This window comes from Anopheles ziemanni, chromosome 3 (genome assembly GCF_943734765.1).
Source record: "Anopheles ziemanni chromosome 3, idAnoZiCoDA_A2_x.2, whole genome shotgun sequence".
Lineage (NCBI taxonomy): Eukaryota > Metazoa > Arthropoda > Insecta > Diptera > Culicidae > Anopheles > Anopheles ziemanni.
The window spans coordinates 74,858,347-74,883,721 of record NC_080706.1 but is presented as its reverse complement, the minus strand read 5'-3'; the positions used below and the strand labels follow the sequence as shown (position 1 = coordinate 74,883,721).

Here is a 25,375-nt window from a genome sequence, read left to right as displayed (position 1 = left end):
CTTAGACGGCAAAAAGTTGTCCAAAGTGAACTACTGTGGGTTGGATTCAAGTTCGGATCTAATTGCCTCGATAGATAATGCATATGCTTCTCTATTTCAAGTGTCCATGTATTTCACTATTTCGTAGCGTCAAGGCATCCCACGATTGGATGCTATAATATATATACATATATTTTTTTTTATTTAAGAGACTTTGCGCCGAAAAGGCGACATTCATCTCTATCTACATTTTGGTTTACATTTTTGGGAGAAGTGGAGTCATGGGATAGTCTAAGGAAAGGAAAGAGTGGGGAGGGGGAACAATTTTTCCTTAATATTAATTTAAGGTTAGATGTGTTTTTCGTTTTTATTTATATCTTTTCTTATGCGTTAGATTTCTTTATACATTTTAATTTCTTTCAAGAATTTGATAATGTTGTCTTCGCTAGTGGGGTAATTGATGAGGGCGGATTCGAGGTTTTGTGGGATGTTGAATTTCTGTCTGTCTGTAGCATGGGCTCCGCATTCCACTATGATGTGCTTGACGGTGAGCTGGCATCCACAGGTAATGCACATTGGTGGTGGGCTGTTCTTCGTAAAAAGGTGGCTATGAGTCAGTCTGCTGTGTCCTATTCTGATGCGGGTGAGGATCCGTTGGTCACGTGGTTTCGGTGTGTCATTCCATGGTAGTGTGGTTAGTTTGATGCTGTGAAGTTTGGCGTTGATGAGCGATCTCCATTTGCGTTCCCAGGATGCGCGTACTTCGTCCTGGGCCCAGCGAAGGAGGTCTCTCTTTGGGAAGGGTGTCTCGATGGTGTCCGGTTTCGCTCGACCTTCGTTCGCCAATCGGTCGGCGGCTTCGTTTCCAGCGATTCCCATGTGACTCGGTATCCAGCAAAGGGTGATGTTCCGAGTGGCTAGGTGTTCGTCTATGGATTGTATGTAGGGATGTCTTGATGTTCCTTTTTCTATTGCTTGAAGTGCGCCTGCGGAATCTGTAAATATAACGTTATCTTTGTTGTCTATTGTGGCCTCATCGGCCGCTATTAGGAGGGCTAAAGCTTCTGCGGAAAAAATAGATAGATTATTATTGAGTTTTTGGGGGTGCCCATGGCGCAGCGGTAGCGCGAGGAAACACCACACCACAGGTGTGGGATCGAATCTCGAGTCTGGCACCCTCCGGTATTACGAACGGCTGACCACCGATCTATAATATACCGTCTTTCGGTCACACAAACTCTCTTCGGTGAGAGGCCTTGTCCCACTAGGGGATGTCGTGCCACATAAAAAAAAAAAAATTATTGACTGCTAGATGTAGTTTCAGAGTATATTCCACATCCAGTTTCATTCGCTTGAACAGAACCGTCTGTGTAGATGTGGTGATGTGTTTTGTACTTGCCATTGATGAGCTACTGGAAGAGTTGTTGTGCAATGATGGGGTTGATGTTTTCCGTTTTAATGTCTTTCATTGTCCAGTCTATGTTGGGTTTTGATGCGTTCCAAGGTCTGTCTTTGAGTCTGTTTAGTTTTTCTATTTCTAAGAGTTCTTTGGTGGTAGTTTGTTTGAAGAGGGTTTTAGTTCTGTTGGTAAGGGGCTGAGCTGGGAAATTTTTCTCGTTGAGTCGTGCTTGTGCTGATACTAGTCTATTGAGTAAGATGTGACTGAAAGGGAGCTGTCCAGATTCGCAGATTAATGAAGATATGGGACTGGTGCGGAAAGCTCCTGAGATTTGTCTCAGGGCCTGGTTGTAAATTTTCTCTACTTTGTTTTGGATGTTGGGGCCGCCTCTAGAGTAGAGTTCGGCGCCAAAGAGTATTTTCGGAACAAGCCAGTTGTTCATGATCTTTAACAGGGTTTCGCGAGAAGCTCGCTTTTTACCGCAGCCAAGATACTTGAACAGCTGTAGTTTGGTTTTGGTGGAAGATTGAAGATATTGAGTGTGTGGTATGAAGGTAAGAGATGAGTCAATGACTACTCCTAGAGTTTTGGTTTTTGTTACGTTAGGGATTCTAGAATTATTGATGAATAGTGGTTTTGAGCGGCGTGCAGAAAATTGAGAAAAACAAATAATTTTGCTTTTCTCAGGGGAAATGTCGTAAATTTTTGTGTTTGTTTCGGTGTTGAGCCAGTAGCTATCAGAAGGATATCATCGGCGTATATGAGTGGCGTGAGGGAGTGAGTTTATAAGTGTCTGTGTTGTGATGTTGAATAGTGTAGGGGAGAGAATGGCGCCTTGAGGGACACCATTTTCTAACTGTCTTGTTGATGATCGGGTGTTTCCTATAATTGTTTGAAAGGTTCGGTCTGAGAGAAAGCTGAAGATGAAGGAAGCAAGGTTTCCTCCGATGCCCCAGCGCGATAACTGATCTAAGATCGGGTATCTCCATGCTCCATCAAAAGCCTTGGAGATATCTATTGTTGCACAGGAGATGTGTTCATTTTTGGAAAATGATTTCTGGATTATTGTTTCTAATGAGGCGAAGTAGGATTCTGTACCGCACCCTGCACGATAAGCGTGCTGAGCGTCGCTGAGAAGGTTTTGGCTTTCGAGAATGTAAACCAAACGACGATTTACCATTCTCTCTAGCACTTTTCCTACGCAGTTTAAGAGTGATATGGATCGATAGTTTGTTGCTTCATGTGGGTTTTTGCCTGGTTTGGGTATGGGGACTATTAAACTATTTTTCTAGTTCGAGGGTATATTGCCAGTGTTCCAGATGTCGTTGTACATGGATAAGAGGGTCAGTTTTCCTGAATGGGGCAGATTTTGGAGCAGTGGTTAGCCGACGTCATCCAGTCCTGCAGACTTTCCTTTGCATTTGTATAGTGCCCAGGTAAGTTCTGCAGCGTCGAAAGGTTTGTTGTAGGAGCGTTCGTTTGGGTAGGAAAGTTGATTTCGTGGAGTTCAGCTGTCTGTTTGGTTCTTTGGAATGGGATTGAGTATTGTTGGGTAGACGAGGTATTGTAAAAATGTTCGTTGAAAGTTTCTGCTATTACTGCTGGGTCTGTGGTGTACATGTTATTCAGGTAAAGGATTGGTTTGGGTTTTTTGTAAGTTCCGTTGAGGAGAGAAACCCGTTGCCAAATTTCTTGACAGGTCATTTCTGGGTTTATTTCTTCAACGAAACGCCCTCGAGGATAGCAATCACTGTCACTTTCTTAAGCACTTTCACTGCACACAAAGCTGACTGCTGGAGGTAGGCTGCTGTAGGCACGTCTGATGATGATAAATTCATTTCGTTTATTTGAACTAATTCCGAGATCGTTTTTGCGAGACTTAGCGATCGCACGCTTTTCATACGCTTTTACATTAGTATTGCCATGGAGGCAGTTTGATTTGTCTTAAATGTGTGGTTTTGTGCCAACGGCGATGAGTGTAGGCACGTCTTCACTGCTCGGCGGTTGAAACAAGAATGTCGGATGCTATAATAGCGAAATCTAATTTCTAACTACTGCCTTTTTTTCTACACAATGCGTGGTTAGTGATGAACAATTCTTGTCAGTGTGCTATTCGTGTTCGCGATTTATGGCTCTGACTATATTGCCTACCTTTAGGCGTTCCGTAACTTCCGATCTAGACGGAACAGTTATGGTAAACTCATTTTTTTTTATCATTACAACTTCAACTTGCAAAGAAATGCAATGATTGTTGCAGCTCCGATTACAAGAGAACATAGCTTAATAATTAAACAATTTAATTTAGGTATTGTTCCAACATTCTTCTATTTTGTCTTTATGTGATTCTTCTCTTCTTCAATGGCCCGCTCACAGTTGAGCACGTCGTGCTGACATGGCCTGGTCACCAATCGATTTCCAGGTAGCTCGGTCCATGGCTGCAGCCCTCCAACCCCGGTCGCATCCGATGTCTCGCAGATTCTGCTCCACTTGGTCCATCCACCGAGCTCGCTGATCTCCTCGTCGTCTCGTGCCGGGCGGGTCGCTGGTGAGCACCTTCTTGGTGGGGCATGAGTCCGGCATCCTCATGACATGCCCCAACCAACGTATCCTGCCGGCCTTTGGCCACCGTCAGGATGTCCGGCTCGCCATACAGCTCAGCTAGCTCGTGGTTCATCCTTCTCCTCCACACGCCCTGCTCATACACGCCGCCAAAGATAGACCGGAGCACGCGCCGCTCGAAGACTGCGAGAGCGTTAGCGTCCTCCGTGAGTAGAGTCCAAGATTCGTGCCCATAAAGGACGACCGGTCTAATCAGCGTGCGGTATATGGCACACTTAGTGCGTGGGAGAAGCCATCTGGACCGTAGGAGTTTGTGGAGTTCATAGTAGGCACGATTCCCCTGAACAATGCGCCTCCGGATTTCGCAGCTCACGTTGTTGTCCGGAGTTACGACAGTGCCGAGGTAGCAAAACTCCTCTACTACCTCAAGTTCGTCGCCGTCCACTGATACACTGCTCCCCAGCTTGGCTCTGTCACTGTCAGAGCCTCCGACGAGCAGGTACTTTGTTTTCGTCGCATTGATCATCAATCCAATCCTTGCGGCCTCGCGTTTCAGTCGGGTATACGCCTCGCACACCGTCCTTGTGTTCCGCCCAAGAGGTGTCAAAACCTACCGCAAGTCCACTTACGGGTTTTTAGGAGGTAGTGGTGTCAGATAAGTCAGCTGTCGGATCGATCTCCTGAGCCGCTTAAGTTGTACTGCACCGAGTCCGTTGCTTTAGGCGTGGGAAACATGACCCTGGTAGGCAGGGGGTACCAGTTAGCCCTTTAGCAACACGCGCTTTCACCCTTCAGGAGTTAGTTGCGTGCCACAGCGTCCGTAAACTGAGATTTTATCCTAGGGACAGACGCCTTTTCCGTCATTGCTTCTACCGTGTAGGTGCATAGCAGGATGGAACCAAAAAAGGCTAGAGGAGGGAGTATGCGTGTTTCGTAGTCCTCCAGGGCATCGAGCAAACTGAACCCTCGTCCAAAACAAAAATTGTGGCCTCTAACAGCCGAACCAGCTTCTCGGGGAAGCTGTACTGCCGCATGGTCTTCCATAGCTCCTTCCTGTCTATGGTGTCTAGGCCGCCTTGAAGTCGATGAAGAGGTGGTGCGTCGGGATCTGGTGCTCTCGGCACTTCTGGAGGATCTGCCGTAGAGTGAAGATCTGGTCGGTGGTGGATTTGCCTCCAACAAACCCAGCTCGGTAGCTTCCGACGAAATCTGGCCGCCATTTTTCGTTTTTGCCGCGGCAACTTCGGTTGCCACCTGCCCTGCTCGCACAACTCGGACATACCGTCCTATGCTTCTCGCGTTCTCCCTCCCTCCCCCACCCCTCTCACTATCACTCTCTCTCTCTTCTCTCTCTCTCTCTCTCTCTCTCTCTCTCTCTTTCTTTCTTTCTCGTCTTCTCTTTCAATCTCCCTCTTTCTTTGTTTGCCACTGTGTGTCTTTGGGGGCTTACGACTTTGGGGATCGATTTCGGATCGATGTCGGATTTTGGATGGTCGCTGGGAAAATGGTCTTACTCGCTTGATGTCCAGATTCGAAGAGGATTAATTTTATTCTTAACTATGTCAAGGCAGTGCCTTGTTCTAAAATAATTATGGGGCCTAAGTATGTCGCCCGTTTAGGGGTGTGGGTCGAGTGCTCCGTGGGTGGGACCCTCCACTGTACGAAAGGACTGACTATCCATGTACTACAGGGAAACAAGTCTCGTAAGCCCTTAACGGGCAGGCATGACCAACAGGTCGTTACGCCAAGAAGAAGAAGAGAAGACCATTATAATTAATAATTGAGAATAGTATATTACTCTACATGTCACCCAGTATAAGTTACAAAAAAATTACAGTAGACGTTGCTCCAAATTTCTTAAATATCTCTTTACAGAATAGTAAAGCAAGAAGCTGCAGCTTTTCAATGTAACGAAAGATACACAGTCCCAAGAAAAAAATCGTCACAAGGAAGATATTGTATTAGTCTTTGAACAAAACGCATCCTCGTCGGATACAAGCATACTTCACGCAGATCGAAATCAGCGAGAGCAGCATATGATCTTGGAACTTTCAATCAAGCAAATCAACGAGACGAGGTCAAACCGAATGAAGTTATGCATCCACCTCAGCAAAACCCTATAACAAACCCTATAACTCTAGCTACGCCAACAAACGATGCATCAAAAGGCCCCAAAAATGGTTCTTCTGCAAACCCAAACAACGATGGATCGAGACGCGCTCTTGTTGGTGCAGCCTATCATCAAAAGCTGTCCATACCGATGCTGTGTCGATTCGCTACTCTGATTCGAAAAGATAAGCAGTTAATCTTCACAATAACCAACGAGGATAAAAAAGAAGGTGGATTGTTTGACGACATTGTTTTTAAGTCCGACGATGGAGACCTTTTCATCCAAGCTAAGCACAAGGAAGATAAGAGCTTCGCCATCACATGGGACGACCTTACATCGACGGATAAAAATGCGCCGTTTGCGATTAGTAAGTACTTGAATTGTTCTTTAGAAAAGGAATGGGTTAAGAGGAAAAAGCATCCTGTATTAGCACTTTGTACAAACATTGGACTACACGAAGATGTCAAAACGGCCGTTAAAGAATACCCTTTTGGCACAAATATTGTTGATTCTATTCTCAATTCCATCTCTAATGATGTTTATAACATTGATTTGAACATCTTGAAATACGAAACCAAAAACCGATTATTTGACTACTTAAAAGAAGACTCCGAATTAGTTAGTCTAGCAAAACTGATTGCACACTATATTTTCCAGAAAAAAAATGTCGATTTTCGCAACGATTCGGTTCAAACAAAATACCGATCTGTCATTGAAAACCAAGTTGCCGCAAAGAAAAGAATAGGCCATGAGTGTTACGAAGTAAATGCAGAGTTTTTCAATGAAAATTTGGAATTTAAAAGGCGTTTTGAACACGAGTACAAACTTCAACAAATAGAACAACTCATTCGTGATGATATAAAAGAGAAAGGCATTAAACTTGGAAAGACAAAACCATCAGAGTTTGAGGACAAGAACTATCTTAAACGAATATGCAATGCAAATTTAGCTGACCTTGCAACACAGTTAGCCCAATATATTTACCACGAGAAGGATATTGATTTTCAGATTACTGTATTCCAAAAATACCGACATATCATAGAAAAGTTTATTACCACAGACAAAAAGAATCGTAAAGGTTGTTACGTAGTCGATGAAAACAATTTCAATAAAGTAGGTTGTAAGGATTTCAGAAGGTTGTTCGATGTGGAGTATCTAAACCTGCTCAAACCAGAGCCTCTAGACATTTGGAGTGATGTTCAAAACAAAGGCATCCGTCTCAAGAAAGAAAAACAATCCAACAATGGCCAGAAAACGGAATTACCGAAACAATTAGAAGATCATCAAATCAAGACATTTTTAGAATCATTTATGATAGTTTGCAATACAAAACACGAGGAAAATCAAGTCACTGCCAGCATTCTCGAAGGCGAATTACTACCCGAAAACATAAGAGAACAATCTTCTGCCGCGTTTACTTTTAACAAAGTCGGAATGTGGATTTTGGATAGGATGAAAGACAACAGTAGAACACCTATTGAAAGACGGGATATAAATGAGTTGTTTTTGTACATTGATTCATCGTTAAATTTTTTACAGTTAAAGGGCTTATCAAACTCTAATTGTACCAAATTAATCAATCTGGGATTTCAATGCAAACGAGAAGCCTTGGAACAATTGAAATTATATAAACATATGCATTCGATGGTTGAAAAAGTATATCATAATGGAAATGAGGAATTCATCGTGAATATTGATCGATACAACACCCTTTCGTGGGTTGTACCTCAAATCATAAAGTCTGTCTCTTCCAAAGTGGATTTTTTATTCTTTAGAGATACAGAGTTTGAATCACGGAGAAAACAAATAATGGATGCCTTTGCTACAATGGAAAGCCCACTTATTTTAGTGATTGAATGCAAAAGTTGGCACAATATTAAAGGATATATAGAAGGGCGGGTTGAAGGCATACGAACAAAAACTATCAAAAAGATTATACTAATTGATCAAACTTATAATGCTACAGAGAATGAAAAGGATCTTCTTGTCCGAGATCTGACAGACAACAGTAGAGAACAAGTAATCAATCAAACCAAGATCATAAATTTCTTTGGAACCGAAACATCAATCAGTGAGCTTATCCTCGATGAAGATAATCTTGATTTTGTTTTCGATATCGTACAACTTTTCAGTGAACCACGAGTTGAATATAACAAATTGAAGGCAAGCTATGAAAAAATTGAAGATGTGTTCATTCAAAGAAGATGGCAGCATTGTAATAGAAAAGAATTACGGGAATCTTCGACTCGAAGCTTTTGGTCTGCTAGAAAACAAGGTACAACCCTCACCAAACTATTTCCTGGTAGTGAAGCTGAGAATAAAATCAGTTACATAACATTTTTGAATTATAACAACAAAAGGTTTAACAGCATTCTATTACATGGAAACAGTGAATTCACACACCCACCCGGTGTTGACGGAAACACCCAGGACCAATTACAATTAAATAAAACCGATCCTAAAGTACATGTTATTTTCAACGAAGCCGGATCGGGGAAATCATATTACCTGACTTGGTTAGCTTCATATCTGAAGGATAAGAGTCCGTCTTCGTGGATTATTAAGTTCAATCTAAACGAATATTGCGTGATATTCGATCAATTTAAAAAAAGGGGTGAATGTGAAACTATGGATGAACTGATCACGATCAGATTTCTTTTTCAACTTGTCTATTTAGCTTGGTTTGTCGATAACATGTTTCGAATTGATTCAAATGAAAAATCCAATAATGCTCAGGCTATTGCGGAAGCACTGATTTTTTCAAACGGTCGTTTGAAGCTGGATAGACACAAAGTGGATACCATATCTTCTGAGGAATTAATTCTGCTTAGAATATTTGAACATAAATTCAACAGCAAACAAATCGTCATTTTGATGGATGGATTTGACGAAATCGCGCCGCATTACGTGACGGTGGTGCTTAGATTATTATCCATGCTTAAAACCTTTGACGGTATTCGCAAGTTGTTCCTCTCTAGTCGTCCGTATGGTTTGAGAAACGAAGTAGAAACCTCATTGAAGAATTGCGCATGCTATCGTTTATTGGAATTCGACCAAGGAGATCAATATTCTTTTATTGGTCGCTATCTTTTAAAGCACTTTGACAGCTACAAATCATCAGACGATACAAAACAAGCAAGCACATGTCGTGTTGTTTTTGCTATTTTAAGAGAGATCCTGGGAGATCTTATGGAAATCCCTCTGTTTTTATCGATGGGAATAGAGCTGTTGATGCCTATGGTGAAAACGTTTATAAGTGTAAAAGAAGAAACAATTTCCAAACAAATCATAAAAGATTGTGAGAATTGTTTTGAACCTCTCAGCATGGTGGAAAGTTTTGTTAAAAAGAAGCTTGACATCGTGAACAATGAGAAAACCGGTTTAACTATTGCTATTTCTAAAACGATCGAGGCAATGCATTATGCAAAACAAAAACTAGAAAAGGTAAAAGAAACCCACTCACTCTTGGCTTTGTACACAATTATGTCCGAAGATGATATAGAGAAATTATTGAAAAATGAAACGCGAACCACTGCACTTCGGTACATGGAAAATGTTAAGAACGGTTCGGAAAAATTTGTTCTTATCGATGGAATTGTAAATAACACACCAATCTTCAATCACAGGTTGTTTGCAGATTATTTTTCTGCTTTTTGGTTTTATTCGAATCAAAAAATGAACGGTGTTAAAGACTTCCTGAAACGTGAATTTTATGAGACCAACCGCAGAATAGAAATAAGACAATTTTTAGACAGAATGATTTGTCGGAAAAGTCCACTTCATATGGTCATTCTTGATGGCTCGCAAGGTAAAATGGAGAGAATTCTAACTAAAAACCCCAACTTAATTACTGCAAGGGACGATTGGGGAAGAACTCCATTGCATTTGTCATTTTTACTTCCTCCATCTGAGAGCCATAAAAAAATGGTTGAATTCTTATTGCATTGGATTGATGAAAATAACGCGAATATACAAGACACATATTTCGGATGGTTTCCATTGGATTATGCATATTGCGCTGACATCATAATTCAATCTTCCAACAGGGAAACTATGCTCAGAAATGATAAAAACGCGAATTTACAAGACGCGTATTTCGAACAATGTAGGAAGATTAGGCTATTATGCGCTAACCAAATAATTCCTCGTTCCAATAGGAACACCTTGTTCAGCTATGACGGTCCAGAATGGCTCTGCGTATTGACATTATTAAACAAAGGAGCTTCCATCGATACTCCTGAAATGTTATTTAAATTTTCTAAATCAACATATTTCGTGATGGTCGTAGACGTGTTAATCATTGAATTCTTCACAAAGAGAAACTACACACCAAACTTTGAAACGTTTTTCACGAACTTAGTGAAGTATTTAGGTTCAAATAAAGTACTTAATTTAATTATACCGATTAAGGCTTTTCGCGGAGTTGAAATGAGTGGCAAGTTCTTGACAAAACTAAATCAACGCATAAGAAAAATTATTGAAGACTTCTCCAGTAGAATACCAATCTTAGAGTTTTGCATCATGGTTGATTCTGTGATGTCCAAAATTATCATTGAAAATTCAGATGATTTTCAACTCAAACGACCTAAGCAATACTTCATGTTAGCATTGAAATGTCATTCGATTAATGTTCTTCAGTATTTGATCACAGAACATCCACAGTATTTGAATGTGATAAAAGACAATTTTGAGCGGGAGTTGTGGGAATTGCTTACATACTTGCAAAATGATGAACCGAAATTCAAATCTCTTTACCACGAATATTGTACTAGCCATAACATCACTTGTGGCGAAGACACTCCACTTCAATCTAAGAATTGGAAAAGAGGATTTTCATCGCCACAAGATCTTATGGAAAATTTTCCTACAAAGTTTGAAATCAGAGACGATACTGGTGTTGATAGTGGTACAGAGCTTTTAATTGCACGAGCATTGCATCTTGATAATGCATCAGCAGTGGATTACATATTGCACAAATCAAAAACAAATCTAGACAATCGTTTTGTTAGGCAAATTTGCATAAACTGTAAAATTAAGTGGTGTTGCCTAAACTCCTACCATTTTCTTCTCGACAAGATAGATCTTAATGACACTGATGAAAAAGGTAGAAATTTGTTACAATTTGCGGTAGTTCACGGTGATTTAAATTTGGTAAAATGTCTCATGGAACATTACGGTTTCCAACCGACGAAAATAAATATGAGAGAAAACAATTGGAACGCTTTCTTCTACTGCGCATCAATTTGCGGAAGGGATGATGCTAACAGAGAAAATATCTTCGATCATATGCTAGATAAAGATCCTGTGGATTGTTTTAATCAACTGGATACGAATAGAAGGAGTGTTTTTTATTATGCAGCTAAGAACAACTGGAGGATTTCTGATTACATCATTCAAAGAAAATTTGAGAAGCAGTTGGAGCGTTTGAACTCAGATCAGATCGTTGATTTGAAAAAACTACTCAAAGCATCAGGCTTCAATGCAAAAGACATGTTAGAATACCTTCAAGAACTACATTTGACTGATGAAACGAAATGTAAATTGATTTGTGACAGTATGAAATCAATTGAGGAACTTCAATACCACGATGAAAATGGTAGGAATCTTTTACATATCGCCATTACGGAAGGTTGGTGTTTTTTGGGGATATGTCTCATTGCAGATTATGGTTTTGATGTCAAGGAAATAAATGAAAATGAAAACAATTGGAACGCATTTTTCTATTGCGTGTCAGTATGTTTTTCTGAATTTGCTGACAAAACATTAAATTTCTTCCGGCATATAATGGATAAGGATCCTATCGATTGTTTCGAGCATCTGGATTTGAATGAAAAAAGTGTTTTTTATTATGCTGTCAAGAATAATCCTAACATTTCTGATTATATCCTCCAGAGGAAATTTGAGAAGAGGTTGCAAGATTTCAGTTCCGATCAGATTACTGACTCGATTAAGGTCCTCAAAACATCAGGTTTTAATGCCAAGGGCATGTTAGAATATATTCAAGATCCACTTTTAGATGATGAAAAGAAATGTAAATTGATTTGTGACACTCTGGAATCAATCGAGGAACTTCGATACCACGATGAAAATGGTAGGAATCTTTTACATATCGCCATTACGGAAGGTTGGTTTGATTTGGGGAAATGTCTCATTGCATATTACGGTTTTAATGTTAAGGAAATCAATAATAAAGAAAACAATTGGAACGCATTTTTCTATTGCGTGTCAGTATGTTTTTCTGAATTTGCTGACAAAACATTAAATTTCTTCCGGTATATAATGGATAAGGATCCTATCGATTGTTTCGAGCATCTGGATTTGAATGAAAAAAGTGTTTTTTATTATGCTGTCAAGAATAATCCTAACATTTCTGATTATATCCTCCAGAGGAAATTTGAGAAGAGGTTGCAAGATTTCAGTTCCGATCAGATTACTAATTTGATTAAGGTCCTCAAAACATCAGGTTTTAATGCAAAGGGCATGTTAGAATATATTCAAGAACCACTTTTAGATGATGAAAAGAAATGTAAATTGATTTGTGACACTCTGGAATCAATCGAGGAACTTCGATACCACGATGAAAATGGTAGGAATCTTTTACATATCGCCATTACGGAAGGTTGGTTTGATTTGGGGAAATGTCTCATTGCATATTACGGTTTTAATGTTAAGGAAATCAATAATAAAGAAAACAATTGGAACGCATTTTTCTATTGCGTGTCAGTATGTTTTTCTGAATTTACTGCCAAAACATTAAATTTCTTCCGGCATATAATGGATAAGGATCCTATCGATTGTTTCGAGCATCTGGATTTGAATGAAAAAAGTGTTTTTTATTATGCTGTCAAGAATAATCCTAACATTTCTGATTACATCCTCCAGCGGAAATTTAAGAAGAGGTTAAAAGATTTCAGATCTGATCAGATTAGTGATTTGATTAAGGTCCTCAAAACATCAGGTTTTAATGCAAAGGGCATGTTAGAATATATTCAAGATCTCCATTTAAAATTTGATTCAAACCAAATGTTAGGATATCTTCCTAAACCACATTTTTATTTTGAAACGAATTGTAAATTGATTTCTGACAATCTAGAAGCAATCGGGGAGCTTCAATACCACGATGAAAAGGGTAGGAATCTTTTACACATTGCCATTATGGAAGGTTGGTTTGTTTTGGGGAAGTGTCTCATTGAAAATTATGGGTTTGATGTTAAAGAAATCAATGAAAAAGAAAAAGATTGGAACGCATTCTTCTATTGTGTATCAGAGTACAAATATTGTTTCAGGGAAAACCGAGAACGTTTTTTTTTGTACATGATGGAAAAGGATCCTATCGATTGCTTCGAGCACCGTGATTTAAACATGAAAAATTTGTTTTATTATTTACATAAGTTTTACAAAAACCTTACAACAACGTTATTGAAATCAGATCTAGACAAACTACGGCATTTTCCAAAGGAACAGCGAGCTTTTGCTTTGTTTGACATGTTACAAAAGTCAGAAATTTCCATAGAAAAGATTTGGGAATATTTAACAGAGAATCATTTGCTTGATGAAAAGTCGGTAAAGATCATTTGCGAATACTTGAAAACAACAGGAGAACTGAACTACAGAGACGAACAAAAGGGCTCGAATCTTCTGCATATCGCTTGCATGGGGGGTTGGTTAGCTTTGGCGTAATGTCTCATTGAACATTACGGTTTCGATGCGAAGGAAATCAATGAAAAAGACGAGAACTGGAACGCATTCTTTTACTGCGTGGGCAACTTTGAAAATGCTGCAAACAAACTGGAAATATTCAATTATTTGATGGAGAAAGATCCTTTCGACTGTTTCGGTCAACTGGATTCGGAAGGAAAGAGCGTGTTTTGGCATGCGATGGCTTATAATGAAGAAATAGGTAACGATATTTTCAAACGAGAGTGTAAATTGCAGGAATATCTTCCTATTGAAAAGCGAATCCCTGTTTTGATGGACAAGTTAAAACATTCTTCCCTCAAAAGCTACGGCAAGATTCTTGAATTCGAGCAAAATAATTTGGTTGACGAAGAGTCGGTAAAGATCATTTGCGATTACTTGAAAACAACTGGAGAACTGAACTACAGAGACGTGAAAACGGACAGGAATCTTCTGTATATCGCTTGCATGGAGGGTTGGGTAATTTTGACGAAATGTCTCATTGAACATTACGGTTTCGATGCGAAGGAAATCAATGATAGAGAAAACAACTGGAACGCTTTCTTCTACTGCGTGTGCAACAGTCGAAATGTTTCAAACAAACTGGAAATATTCACCTATTTGATGGAGAAATACCCTTTCGACTGCTTTGGTGAACTGGATTTGGAGGGGAAGAGCGTCTTTTGGTATGCTACGGTTAATAATAATGAAATCGGTAAGGATATGTTCGAACGAGAGTGTAAATTGCAGGAACATCTTCCTATCGAAGAGCGAATCCCTGTGTTGATGTATAAATTGAAAAATTCTGACCTCAATAACTACGAGAAGATTCTCAAATTCGAGCAAAATAATTTGGTTGATGAAAAGTCGGTAAAGATCATTTGCGAATACTTGAAAACAACTGGAGAACTGAACTACAGAGATGAACAAGACGGCAGGAATCTTCTGCATATCGCTTGCATTGACGGTTGGGTAATTTTAGCGAAATGTCTCATTGAACATTATAGTTTCGATGCGAAGAAAATCAATGAAAGAGACGAGAACTGGAACGCTTTCTTTTACTGCGTGTGGAAAAGAGAAAATGCTTCAAACCAACTGGAAATATTCACTTATTTGATGGAGAAAGATCCTTTCGACTGCTTCGGTCATTTGGATTCGGAAGGAGATAGCGTCTTTTGGTATGCGTCGAAAAATAATGATGAAATTAGTAAGGATATTTTCAAACGAGAGTGTAGATTGAAGAAACATCTTCCTATCGAAAAGCGAGTCCCTGTGTTGATGGACAAGTTGAAACATTCTGTCCTCGATACCTACGGCAAGATTGACAAATTTGAGCAAAATCATTTGGTTGATGAAAAGTCGGTAAAGATCATTTGCGAATACTTAAAAACAACTGGAGAACTGAACTGGAAAAACATTGAAACGGGTCGGGATCTTCTTCATATCGCTTGTATTGACGGTTGGTTAATTTTAGCGAAATGTCTCATTGAACATTACGGTTTCGATGCGAAGGAAATTAATGAAAAAGACGATAACTGGAACGCATTCTTTTACTGCGTGTGCAACTTTGAAAATGCCGCAAAAAAACTGGAAATATTCACCTATTTAATGGAGAAATATCCTTTCGACTGTTTCGGCCAACTGGATTCGAAGGGAACCAGCGTCTTTTGGTATGCGACGAAAAATAATGATGAAATCGGTAAGGATATTTTCGAACGAGAGTGTAAATTGCAGGAACATCTTCCTATCGAAAAGCGAATCCCTGTGTTGATGTATAAGTTGAAAAATTCTGACCTCAATAACTACGAAAAGATTCTCAAATTCGAGCAAAATAAGTTGGTTGATGAAAAGTCGGTAAAGATCATTTGCGAATACTTGAAAAAAAATGGAGAACTGAACTACAGAGACGAACAAGTCGGCAGGAATCTTCTGCATATCGCTTGCATTGACGGTTGGTTAATTTTAGCGAAATGTCTCATTGAACATTATAGTTTTGATTCGAAGGAAATCAATGAAAAAGAAAACAACTGGAACGCATTCTTTTATTGCGTGTGCAACTTTGAAAATGCTTCAAACAAACTGGAAATATTCAATTATTTGATGGAGAAATACCCTTTCGACTGTTTCGGCCAACTGGATTCGGAGGGAACCAGCGTCTTTTGGTATGCGACGAAAAATAATGATGATATTAGTAAGAATATTTTCAAACGAGAGTGTACATTGCAGGAACATCTTCCTATCGAAAAACGAGTCCCTGTGTTGATGGACAAGCTAGAAAAATCTATCATCAATAGCTACGGAAAGATTCTTCAATTTGAGCAAAATAATTTAGTTGATGAAATGTCGGTAAAGATCATTTGCGATTACTTGAAAATAACTGGAGAACTGGACTGGAAAAACAATGAAACGGGTCGGGATCTTCTTCATATCGCTTGCATTGAGGGTTGGGTAATTTTAGCGAAATGTCTCACTAAACAATTTAGTTTCGATGCAAAAGAAATCAATGAAAAAGAAAACAACTGGAACGCTTTCTTCTACTGTGTGTGGAAAAGTGAAAATGCTTCAAACAAACTGGAAATATTCAATTACTTGATGGAGAAGGATCCTTTGGACTGTTTTGGTCAATTGGATTCCAGAAAGCATAATGTGTTTTATTATGCTTTGTTGAATAATGTTCGCGTTGCTGACTATATTATACGAAAGGAGTTGCCCTCAAATAATTCTGTTTCAGTTGAAGAATGGGCTTTGATGTTCTCAAAACATTTGAGTGAATCTAAACTACCAAGGATGGTTATCGATCGGTTTTTATCAGATTGGAAGCTTTATTCCACTTTAGACGCAAAACATAAAATTTACGTCAAAATTAAATCAAATTTTAAAAGGATGAATCGATGTAGAATCAACAAGAAGCCCAAACGATGTGAATTATCTTAACGAATTTGTTAAATCAGTCGAGACGTATACATGCGATCGCAAAGTCAGATGTCTTAAATTCAATCGATTTGTTAATTTTTAAATAGAAAAATGGTAAATTTGATAAAGAATTAAATAATACAAACGTGAAAAAGAAAGAGAAAAAACTTTATCATTGTTAAACATATACGAAAGCGTTGCTAATGTAAGGACAAAAAATTGAGAGAGAAACTTGCAATTATGTACTAACTCAAATAAACAACATGCTTGATAGTATTTGATTAAAATTTCCGAAAGGTGCGTTTCTGGACTTGTGGTAAGTTTGACGGGATTTTCCTAAATCGCTTCAAGATTCAAAATTGTTAAATCAAAATGCCAATGTTTCTTATCCTCGATCAGGACGGCAAAGTGTGGTTCTAGTTTATCAACCCTCCTATTGGTTCCTGTGCTTTAAACAGGCAGAGTAAATATCTTTGTAAAGTAGTTCTCCAGTGTCTTATTTACCGGTGTACCTTGATGACGTTGAAGTTTTGTTTCTACTTGAAGCAATAAAATTAAAAATTATCTACTTAGTCAAACTAATCATCCAGTAATAAGTTACCGCTTTGAGCAAGCTTTTCACGGAGTGCATGTGAAATTATGTTGGTACTAGGTTTTTTAGGCCAGGTACCTGGCCCGTCGGCAGTCCCTTGCTCACGTACCGCCCCTTGGAAGGTTCCATGCCATCCTCGTTACAATTTCTAGGTCTTACTACCGAAGGTATATTGTGTTGACAATTGCCGAGCGGTAAGTGGGTTCAAATACAAATACGAATTGCGGGATAAAAAAGTACGACATAATCTTACCCTCTCTCTGTTCGACCAGTGCCTGATCTTCACGCGCAAGATGTCTCCCTTTAATTGAAGTCCCCAGCGATATGTATGCAAAAGCACTTTTAGCTGTTTCGGGGTAAAAGAGCTAAACTTTTTATTCGATCGCGTGTGTCGTTTTTTACAATAGTTTCTTGATTCTAAAACGCGGGCCGATGGGTACGCGAGCGTGTGTCGGTACTACTGGCTGGGAACGAAGAAGTTGTTGTTGTTGGTTAATTTGTATAGAGGCTTTGAGCCTTTCGGCTACATTCGCCTCTTGGAACGAAGAAGATGTTGTTGTTGTTTATACGTTTTTTAGAAACTTTGAGCCTTGGTGGCCTCTTTCGTTTCTATGAACGAAGAATTTTTTTTTTTTTTTTTTTTTTTATTTAAGAGATTTTGCGCCTTAACGGCGACATTCATCTCTATGAACGAAGAAGAGAAGAGATTAGTGATGAGAAGAAGGAATAGCTTCTTATGATCCGATCTGCTCTCTTGATTATATGATCTGATCTGATCCGAAAATATGAGAGCAAATGCTCCATTATGATCCTAGTGACGCCATTACCCGTAGCGCTATGGCGATGTGTTCTGATCTGATCCAATATGCTCTTTACCTGTAGACCTATGGCAATGTGATCTGATCTGCTCCATTATGATCCTAGTGACGCCATTACCCGTAGCGGTAAGGCAATGTGTTCTGATCTGATCCAATATGCTCTTTGCCGGCGGGCCTATGGCGATGTGATCTGATCTGCTCCATTATGATCCTAGTGACGCCATTACCCGTAGCGGCATGGCATTGGAGTACGATTATGCTCTTCTGATCTGATCCGATCTTTGACTGAGAGCAAATGATCTGATCTGCTCCTGAAATTTTGGAGTTTTCTCATCACTAGAAGAGATGTCCTGCTCGACCGGCCTTATAAAGACGATCGCGAGTTCCGGACTTGCTCGACTCCGTTCCGTTCCCCGGCGTACTGGGTCCCACGATGGACTCGTTGACACCTAGATGGTGCTGCTGTGCGCCACACACTATTGAAAACTAGGGTAAAAGTACTCATTTTGGCCCACTTAGGGAAGGGTCACCACAAAATAAATCGTTGCATTAATTGTACCGATCATATTACGATAAACTGGGTATGATAATGTAGAGTAGCTATATAAGCATACATTAAAATTCATATTTTTTAGTTTATTTGATGTTTTTACTGAAAAATTATCAATTTACGAACACACTTTTTGTCGCTATTTTGGCCCGCTTTGCTTCTATTTTGGCCCACCTGTAGCTTGTAGATGTAGATTACTGTTCACAGGTGTTTTTCATGTGTCCCAAATCGCAATATGGTTTTTTAAATCGCTCTCAAATAATTAAATCTTTTTATCAATTTTAACAGCGATGACGAAAACAATTTAAAACAACAAAGCAGACTTCTACTGGTGGACTGTAAATTGAGAGCATTTTAAGTCAAACGGACCTTATTAGAAGATGATGATGACGATGATTTTTTTTTAAAAGCATATAAACAAGACGAAATTTATCATTTTTTAAGGTATTACGTGGAGACCCCGTTCATTCTACCACTTAGGGTGTAAATCCGCCACTGTCCGTCACCTCTGTTCCAGTGGCTCGAGGTTCAGAACCTGACATCGGGCAACGTAGGAGGGCAACGGGATGCTCACTGGACCCTTTCAAACCTTGCAATGATAGAAGGCGAGGACGGGGTCCAAATGACGCAAGCGAACTCTAGAAAAGACCGGACCAGGGTGCAGTAAAGGGTTCTGAGACACATTGGAGTCCTAGAGTATGGTAGACCTAACTTATCACTTTGTCATGATGCACGGCGGAAGAAAGCAAATCGACACTCTGGTTATAGGCTCATTACTAAGTTTGTACTCGTGCTGCAGAGGACGGCCAGATCAGCACAAGGATCGATCGTAGAACACGTAGATAGGGACAGGGATGATCCGTTTGAAGAGCACCAAATGGAAAACTCATCAATAAGGAGTTGGAAGGCAAAACAATCAGTTACAGAGGATGTAGGGCTGAAAATTTTTAGGTCATCTCCAAACATAAGGAATACTAGTCTGAGAAGTCAGATTCCAACATGACCTGATTAGGGTTCAGCCGAGGACAGCAGGTAGGGAAAGGGAAGGTGGTAATGAGGTTGAAGGAGTGTAGAGCATCATAGACAGACGCGGCGTTATGGAATAAGCTCCAGTAAACGTTTAAAAGATACGTTCATGACTATATATAAGGTGTATATAGTGATACGAGTGGTATCATATCTGCTCGATCTGCCCCGAATCATCCGGATTGATCTGGGCCAGTATCTGCGTTTCGATGTACTCCCCCGAGAACACGTACAGCAGTCGGCATGACCCAGTTATCACAGCAGTCGGCGCGACTAGTTTTATAGAGTTTGTTCGGAGGCAGTTTTGTGTAAAATGCTAGGGATTTTGATTTTTCGTAACAGTAGCGCAGATTGCGAGCAGGTACCCTAAACCGAATACCCCATACACTTATCTCTCTTTCTGGCCTTCGTATTCCTTTGATGTAATATGTCTATTGTAGATCTTTTCTTTTTACCGCTAAAGTTGTAGAAAGCCTTGGAAATGTCGATAAATTCCTACAAAATACTGGTATTTCATTTCGAAACAAAAACAAATACACACATATTTCATACACTGAAGCATCTGACGAATCTTTTATTATTTCTCTGCTTCAACATTCGAAACCACTGCGATCGCCACCTAAGGAGGAGCCGAACCTAATAAAGACACCACTTTACTGCAAAATAAATAAATATACTCTTTACAATACACCTGTTCCTCGCTAGCATCTACATTATAAAACCTACAGCTCGAAGAGACGTTCGCTTCCTACGCTAAAAACTACTTACGCCGAGGAACTGAATTCAGAATATAGTGTGTCGAAAAACTCTCCACCCTTGTCGGTGAGAAACCCGCTGAAATTGTAGATAACCCTTCTCTGGTAACCCTAATTTTAATTTCAATCGAATTTCCAATTTATTAATCGAATTTATAATGACTGCCGTACAAAAGAAGGTTTTCGCTGTGCTCGTCCAATACCCTCACGTATGCTTGTGTTTCCTATCCCTAAACTAGTGGATCGCTTGTTTTTTTACTTCGACCAGGTGGGAATTTTCGTAAGTAGATAAAGTTGTTTTTTGTTATTATTTTTCAAATTATATTTACACGCACGGGGGTGCGCTGTGTTTCGTTGGTTTAGAACTTCTTCTTCGATCCTCAACTCAGCTGAACGGAGACTTTATTATCCGGTTTCCTCTCGCAACATTGTTCCTCGTTCGTTTTGTTTGTTAAAATCGGTTTGGTTTGTGTCTTTGATACTTTTCGGTATACATGTTTTGTGTCTGCTTGACGATGCGTCCGATGGTGCGACATCTCCGCAATCCGACGGTTTTCACCTTCCTTTGAATAATGTTTATTACAAACTATCATTTACACTGTTATCGTTGTTATTTGTTACTCCTCTTTGCTCTTTTCTCTCTTCAACCGAACGTGATCCGCCGAGGTGAAGTTCTATTCGTGTTTGTCTAGTACGCAATTGCAATTAAGTACTGTTGGGTTTTATGCTGACTCTGCTGGACTCGGGCCCACATTGGACACAAGTTAAGAACGAAAACTAAACAACGTCTCCTATATCTACATAGCCCCTGAAAATGTGTTCTCTATCTTTCGTCCATCTTTCTCGATCAACACGCACTAATGTCGTTTTCTGTCGTGTTCGTGATAGTTTCCCCCAAATATACAGGTTGAGGTCTTCACACATTATCCTACGATGATGAATACTTACAATAGACAAAACGAAAGCTACTACAATCAGTCCAACGCAGTTGCTACCCTGGCGAAACACGGGAGGGGTAACTCTAGTGCTACTAATCGCTACGCGTCACGGCATCCTATTGAACACCTCTGCCGAGCCTACAAGATATGCCTATCGTCTTACAGCATGCACAAGAGTCATGTGTAATGTAATACTTTCTGTCACTCTGCTCGGTTTTTTCGGTCTATTAACTACGCACACACTGCTACACTTTCTTTGATTTCTAACCTCTCGCCAGCTAGCGTTAACCTATGAACAGGGTAAGGAGTCGTCGCAATCGATCGGATGTGTGGGAAGGAAAATAAATAACGAATCTAACAAATAGCTTCTATGTACACGCCACTGCCACTCGGTTGATGGTTTAATGGGTTTGTGATTGACTCGATCCTCCGGGTTGGATGGTGGAATTGTCTAGGTATTGGTAGGTTCTCGTCCGCTCGGGACGAAATACTGCTTCGGAGGGAGGGTTAGCTGCTGCTGCTTCCAGTGCTTCCATTGCCGCTGCTGCTGCTGGACGAGCTGTTGTTGCTGCTGCTGGTGCTGCTGGCGGTCGTGTGCATCATCCGAGTGGCGCGTCCCGGCGTCACCAGCTCCACCTTGATGTTGGCCGTGGCCGTCACTTTGGTGTTTTGGTGTTCACCCCCGTGATGGTGCGTTTCCACCGTCACCTCCGGCTGCAGCACGATGCTCTGCAGTTCCGGCGCCTGCTGGTGATGATGGTGATGGTAGTGGTGCGCGTGCGGATGGCTGTAAACCCCTCCAACGCCGGCCACGTTGCTACCACCACCGAGATGGCTGGCGGACGTGGCGGCGGTGGCCGACGCGACGTTCGCCTTCTCATGGATCGACGGAATGGACGAGGCGGAACTCTTCCACGACTGCGGCTCCTCGGTGATCGTCGTCAGCGACGGTTCGTTGTTCAGGTTGACGTTGTTGTGCTTGTGGTGATGGTGCGGTTTGGTGCAGCTCCGCGAACACGACGACCGTCGGTTGTTCAGGATGATCGGCTTGCCCGAGGACAGCTTGTTGATGCGCTTCGGTGGTGGCGACGGCGTCGAGATGCGGTTCGCGTGCTGCAGTGGGATCACCTCCGCTCCCGGGCCGATCAGGCTGAGCAGGATCGGAAAGAAAAACAGACCATTGACGGCTCCGATCACGATGGCCGACAGGAGCAGCCAAAGGAAGTGGCGCACGACGAACTCAAACGAGGAGGTGTACAGCATGGAGACGGACAGCACGGACGTCATCACGCAGTGGACGGTCGGTGCGAACGATTGCTCCAGCGCCAGCCTCACCCGACGATCGCGATTTCCGATCGAAGTGATGAAACCCTGGTGATCAAAAGCGGAAACAAAGCGGGCGATTGTTAGTTAAATTGAATACAAGGTCGTCTTGCCGACACAAACATTAAAGGAGCACTTACCAAGGCCACATTTGCACTGTAACCGACGCCCAACCCCACGCTGGCGATCAGCATGACGGCCGGGATGGCGGACAGTTTGATTCCAAGCAGCACCATAACGCCGAGCAGCTGAATCTGCAGCGTCAGTACGTTGAACAGAACCAACAGCGTGCCCCAAAGCGACAACAGCAACATGAAGGTGAACATGGCCGCCCCAAACATGGCGCCGAACTCGGCATGCAGCAGGTTCGTACGCAAATACATGTACTGCTCCCAGAAAATGAATGGAATACCTGCATGAAACGAAAGACAACTTAGTTAGCGTACGCTATAAGGCGGCCAATTACTTTGCGCACTTACCTTGCGGATAGTTTGGTAAGCCACGCGCCTCGAACTTGGTGCACAACTCCCGGATCTGGGTGATCATCGTCTTGATGTCGGCCGTGTCGCTTAACCCGTGTAGGTAGAATGGCAGCTGGGTGTAGGTTAGCGGTGCGCTTTTTGCAATCTTCAGCTCAAAATCGGACGGTGTGTGGATCCATTCCCTCGGTTCCGGTCGCAAGTTGCCCTGGAGAAAGCGATACAAACGTGCGAGAAGGTTAGCATTGGGTAAACACATTTATCTTCTGTGATTCAAGGTTATCGAAGGATAGGCCTGATAAGCTTACCTGTGATGCACCGTACGCCAGCACATCGTTCCACGCCCAGGCGGAAAGGTAGTTGTAGAACGCCGGCGGATTGATGACACCTTCCGAGTCTACCAGGCGTACCTGCGTCACCAGGCTCTTGTCGATCGGATTGTCCACATGGCCCGTCTGCACCAGCAGCTTGTAGGCGAGGATGGCATCGTTGCTGGCGTTCGCGTACCAGCGCTCCTGCGTGATGCGCCCCTCCCGATAGTCCCTGTCGAACGCCTTCTGCAGATTGATCAACCAGTCGCGGAACAAGCTGAGCCAGAAGTCGGGTAGGCCCCCGTTGTCGTTCTTGATCACGTGCGAGACGCGCACGAACGCCTCGTGGTACTCGTGCAGCAGCTTCTGGTTGTTCGGGTACTCGAAATCCCCCTGCGTCACGGCGAACATGCTGTAGAACCCGAACAGCTTGCCCTGCACGCTCAGAAACCGGTACTCGTTCGTGTCCTGCGGCACGAGGTCGGTCAGCTCCAGCCCGTCGGAGAGTCGCATCGAGGCAAACATCGACACGCCAAGGATGCCGGAGAACAGCAGCATGGCGAACACCTTGACCGAGCTCTTCATGATGAACGGCGCGTAGTGTTTGGCGGCGAACCGTGACATCGAGAAGTTGAGCCACGACTGCGTCTGACATTCGATCAGTGAGTCTTCCTCGGGGCGTTGCGTTTCGGTATCGCCAGCTGCCGATTGGCCCTGTCCTTGTTGCTGTTGCTGTTGTGGAGGATGCTGCGATTGCTGATGATAGTGATACCGTGACCGGCCGAGGTCATGCGTGGTGCTCGGAAGAGCCGGAAGGGCACAACAAAGGATGTCGGCACGACCGGACCTCCGGCGGCGTAGATCAAGCGAAATCATTGCGGGGAATACGAGCAACGCGGCGGCCAGGTTGAACACCATCAGCACGGCACACTGGAAGCAGAACACCTTCAGCGCCGGCACCGGGATGAGTGTGCCCGCGAAGAACGCACATGCCGTCGAGGCGCCCGTGAGCAGCACACTCATGCCGGCCTTCTTCAGCACCTGGCCGGTCTGTTCGCTCGTGTCGCTGGTGGCGTACGCGTGCGTCAGCACGTAGATGTGGTCCACACCGAAGCCGAGCGCCAGAAACGGGATGACCTGAGTCGTGGCAGCATTGAAGGCGATCCCCAGCAGCGCGCAGAAGCCCAGCCCGGCCGCGGACGTGACCGCGATTAGCAGCACCCCGGCAACGCAGACACCGCTCTGGCCAAGCACAGCGTCCCTCCAGCGGATGCGCATGAAAGACGTGTAGACCAGTACGACCGCGATACCAATACCGATGCTGACCGGGTTCGGACTGGAGTGCTTCCCGAGCAGATCATCCAGCGTGGCGGACGAGAACGCGTACACGCCATAGTATGACACCGGCGTCACCTCCGTCTGCGTGATCCGGTTCACCTCGGCCCGGAACTTTTGCTGGAACGCGCGCAACACCTCCGAAGCCTTCTCAGTGCTCCATCCAATGTGGTGCACCTTGTAGTGGTTGCTCCAGTAGTCGTACAGCTCTCGCTCGCCCATCAGCTGGATGACGCTCTGCAGCGCCTTGGCCGACTTCAGGTGGTGCGTGCGGTTGCGCACCGCCCCTCCGACCACCAGCTCCTCTGGCCAGTGCATATACTTCGCGGCGAACCCATAGCAGCCACCGGTCAGCGTGGCGCCAATGTCCGGCACCTGACCGGACTTCTTGTTCGGCGCCGTGTCCGGGCACTGCTTGTCCTTCGGGTTGAGGCACGGCTTCTCCGTGTAGCCTGTGCTGATGCCCGCCCGCTTCATGTACTGCTCGAGCGTCTCGAACGGGAACTGGTAGTTCTGGGCCTTGATTTCCTTCAGCAGTATCTGCGGGTTCAGCGACGTCCACTGCACCTTATTAGTTTGACCACTGGAATGTAAACAAAAACAGTGAGCTT

General features: G+C 42.5%; 1 protein-coding gene across 1 annotated transcript in view; it reads right to left on the bottom strand.

Moving 5' to 3' along the window:
* Window positions 1-20,193: 20,193 nt before the first annotated feature.
* The window catches only part of LOC131288804 (protein patched), a 40,940-nt gene continuing 35,758 nt past the window's right edge, over window positions 20,194-25,375 (bottom strand). Inside the window, exons 3-7 of the mRNA XM_058317979.1 lie at window positions 23,427-25,347; window positions 23,119-23,326; window positions 22,780-23,051; window positions 22,161-22,687; window positions 20,194-22,103 (exon numbers count right to left, since the gene is read on the bottom strand). Coding sequence (XP_058173962.1) covers window positions 21,824-22,103; window positions 22,161-22,687; window positions 22,780-23,051; window positions 23,119-23,326; window positions 23,427-25,347 — 3,208 coding nt within the window. The 3' untranslated portion in view covers window positions 20,194-21,823. The remainder of the gene's footprint in view (window positions 22,104-22,160; window positions 22,688-22,779; window positions 23,052-23,118; window positions 23,327-23,426; window positions 25,348-25,375) is intronic.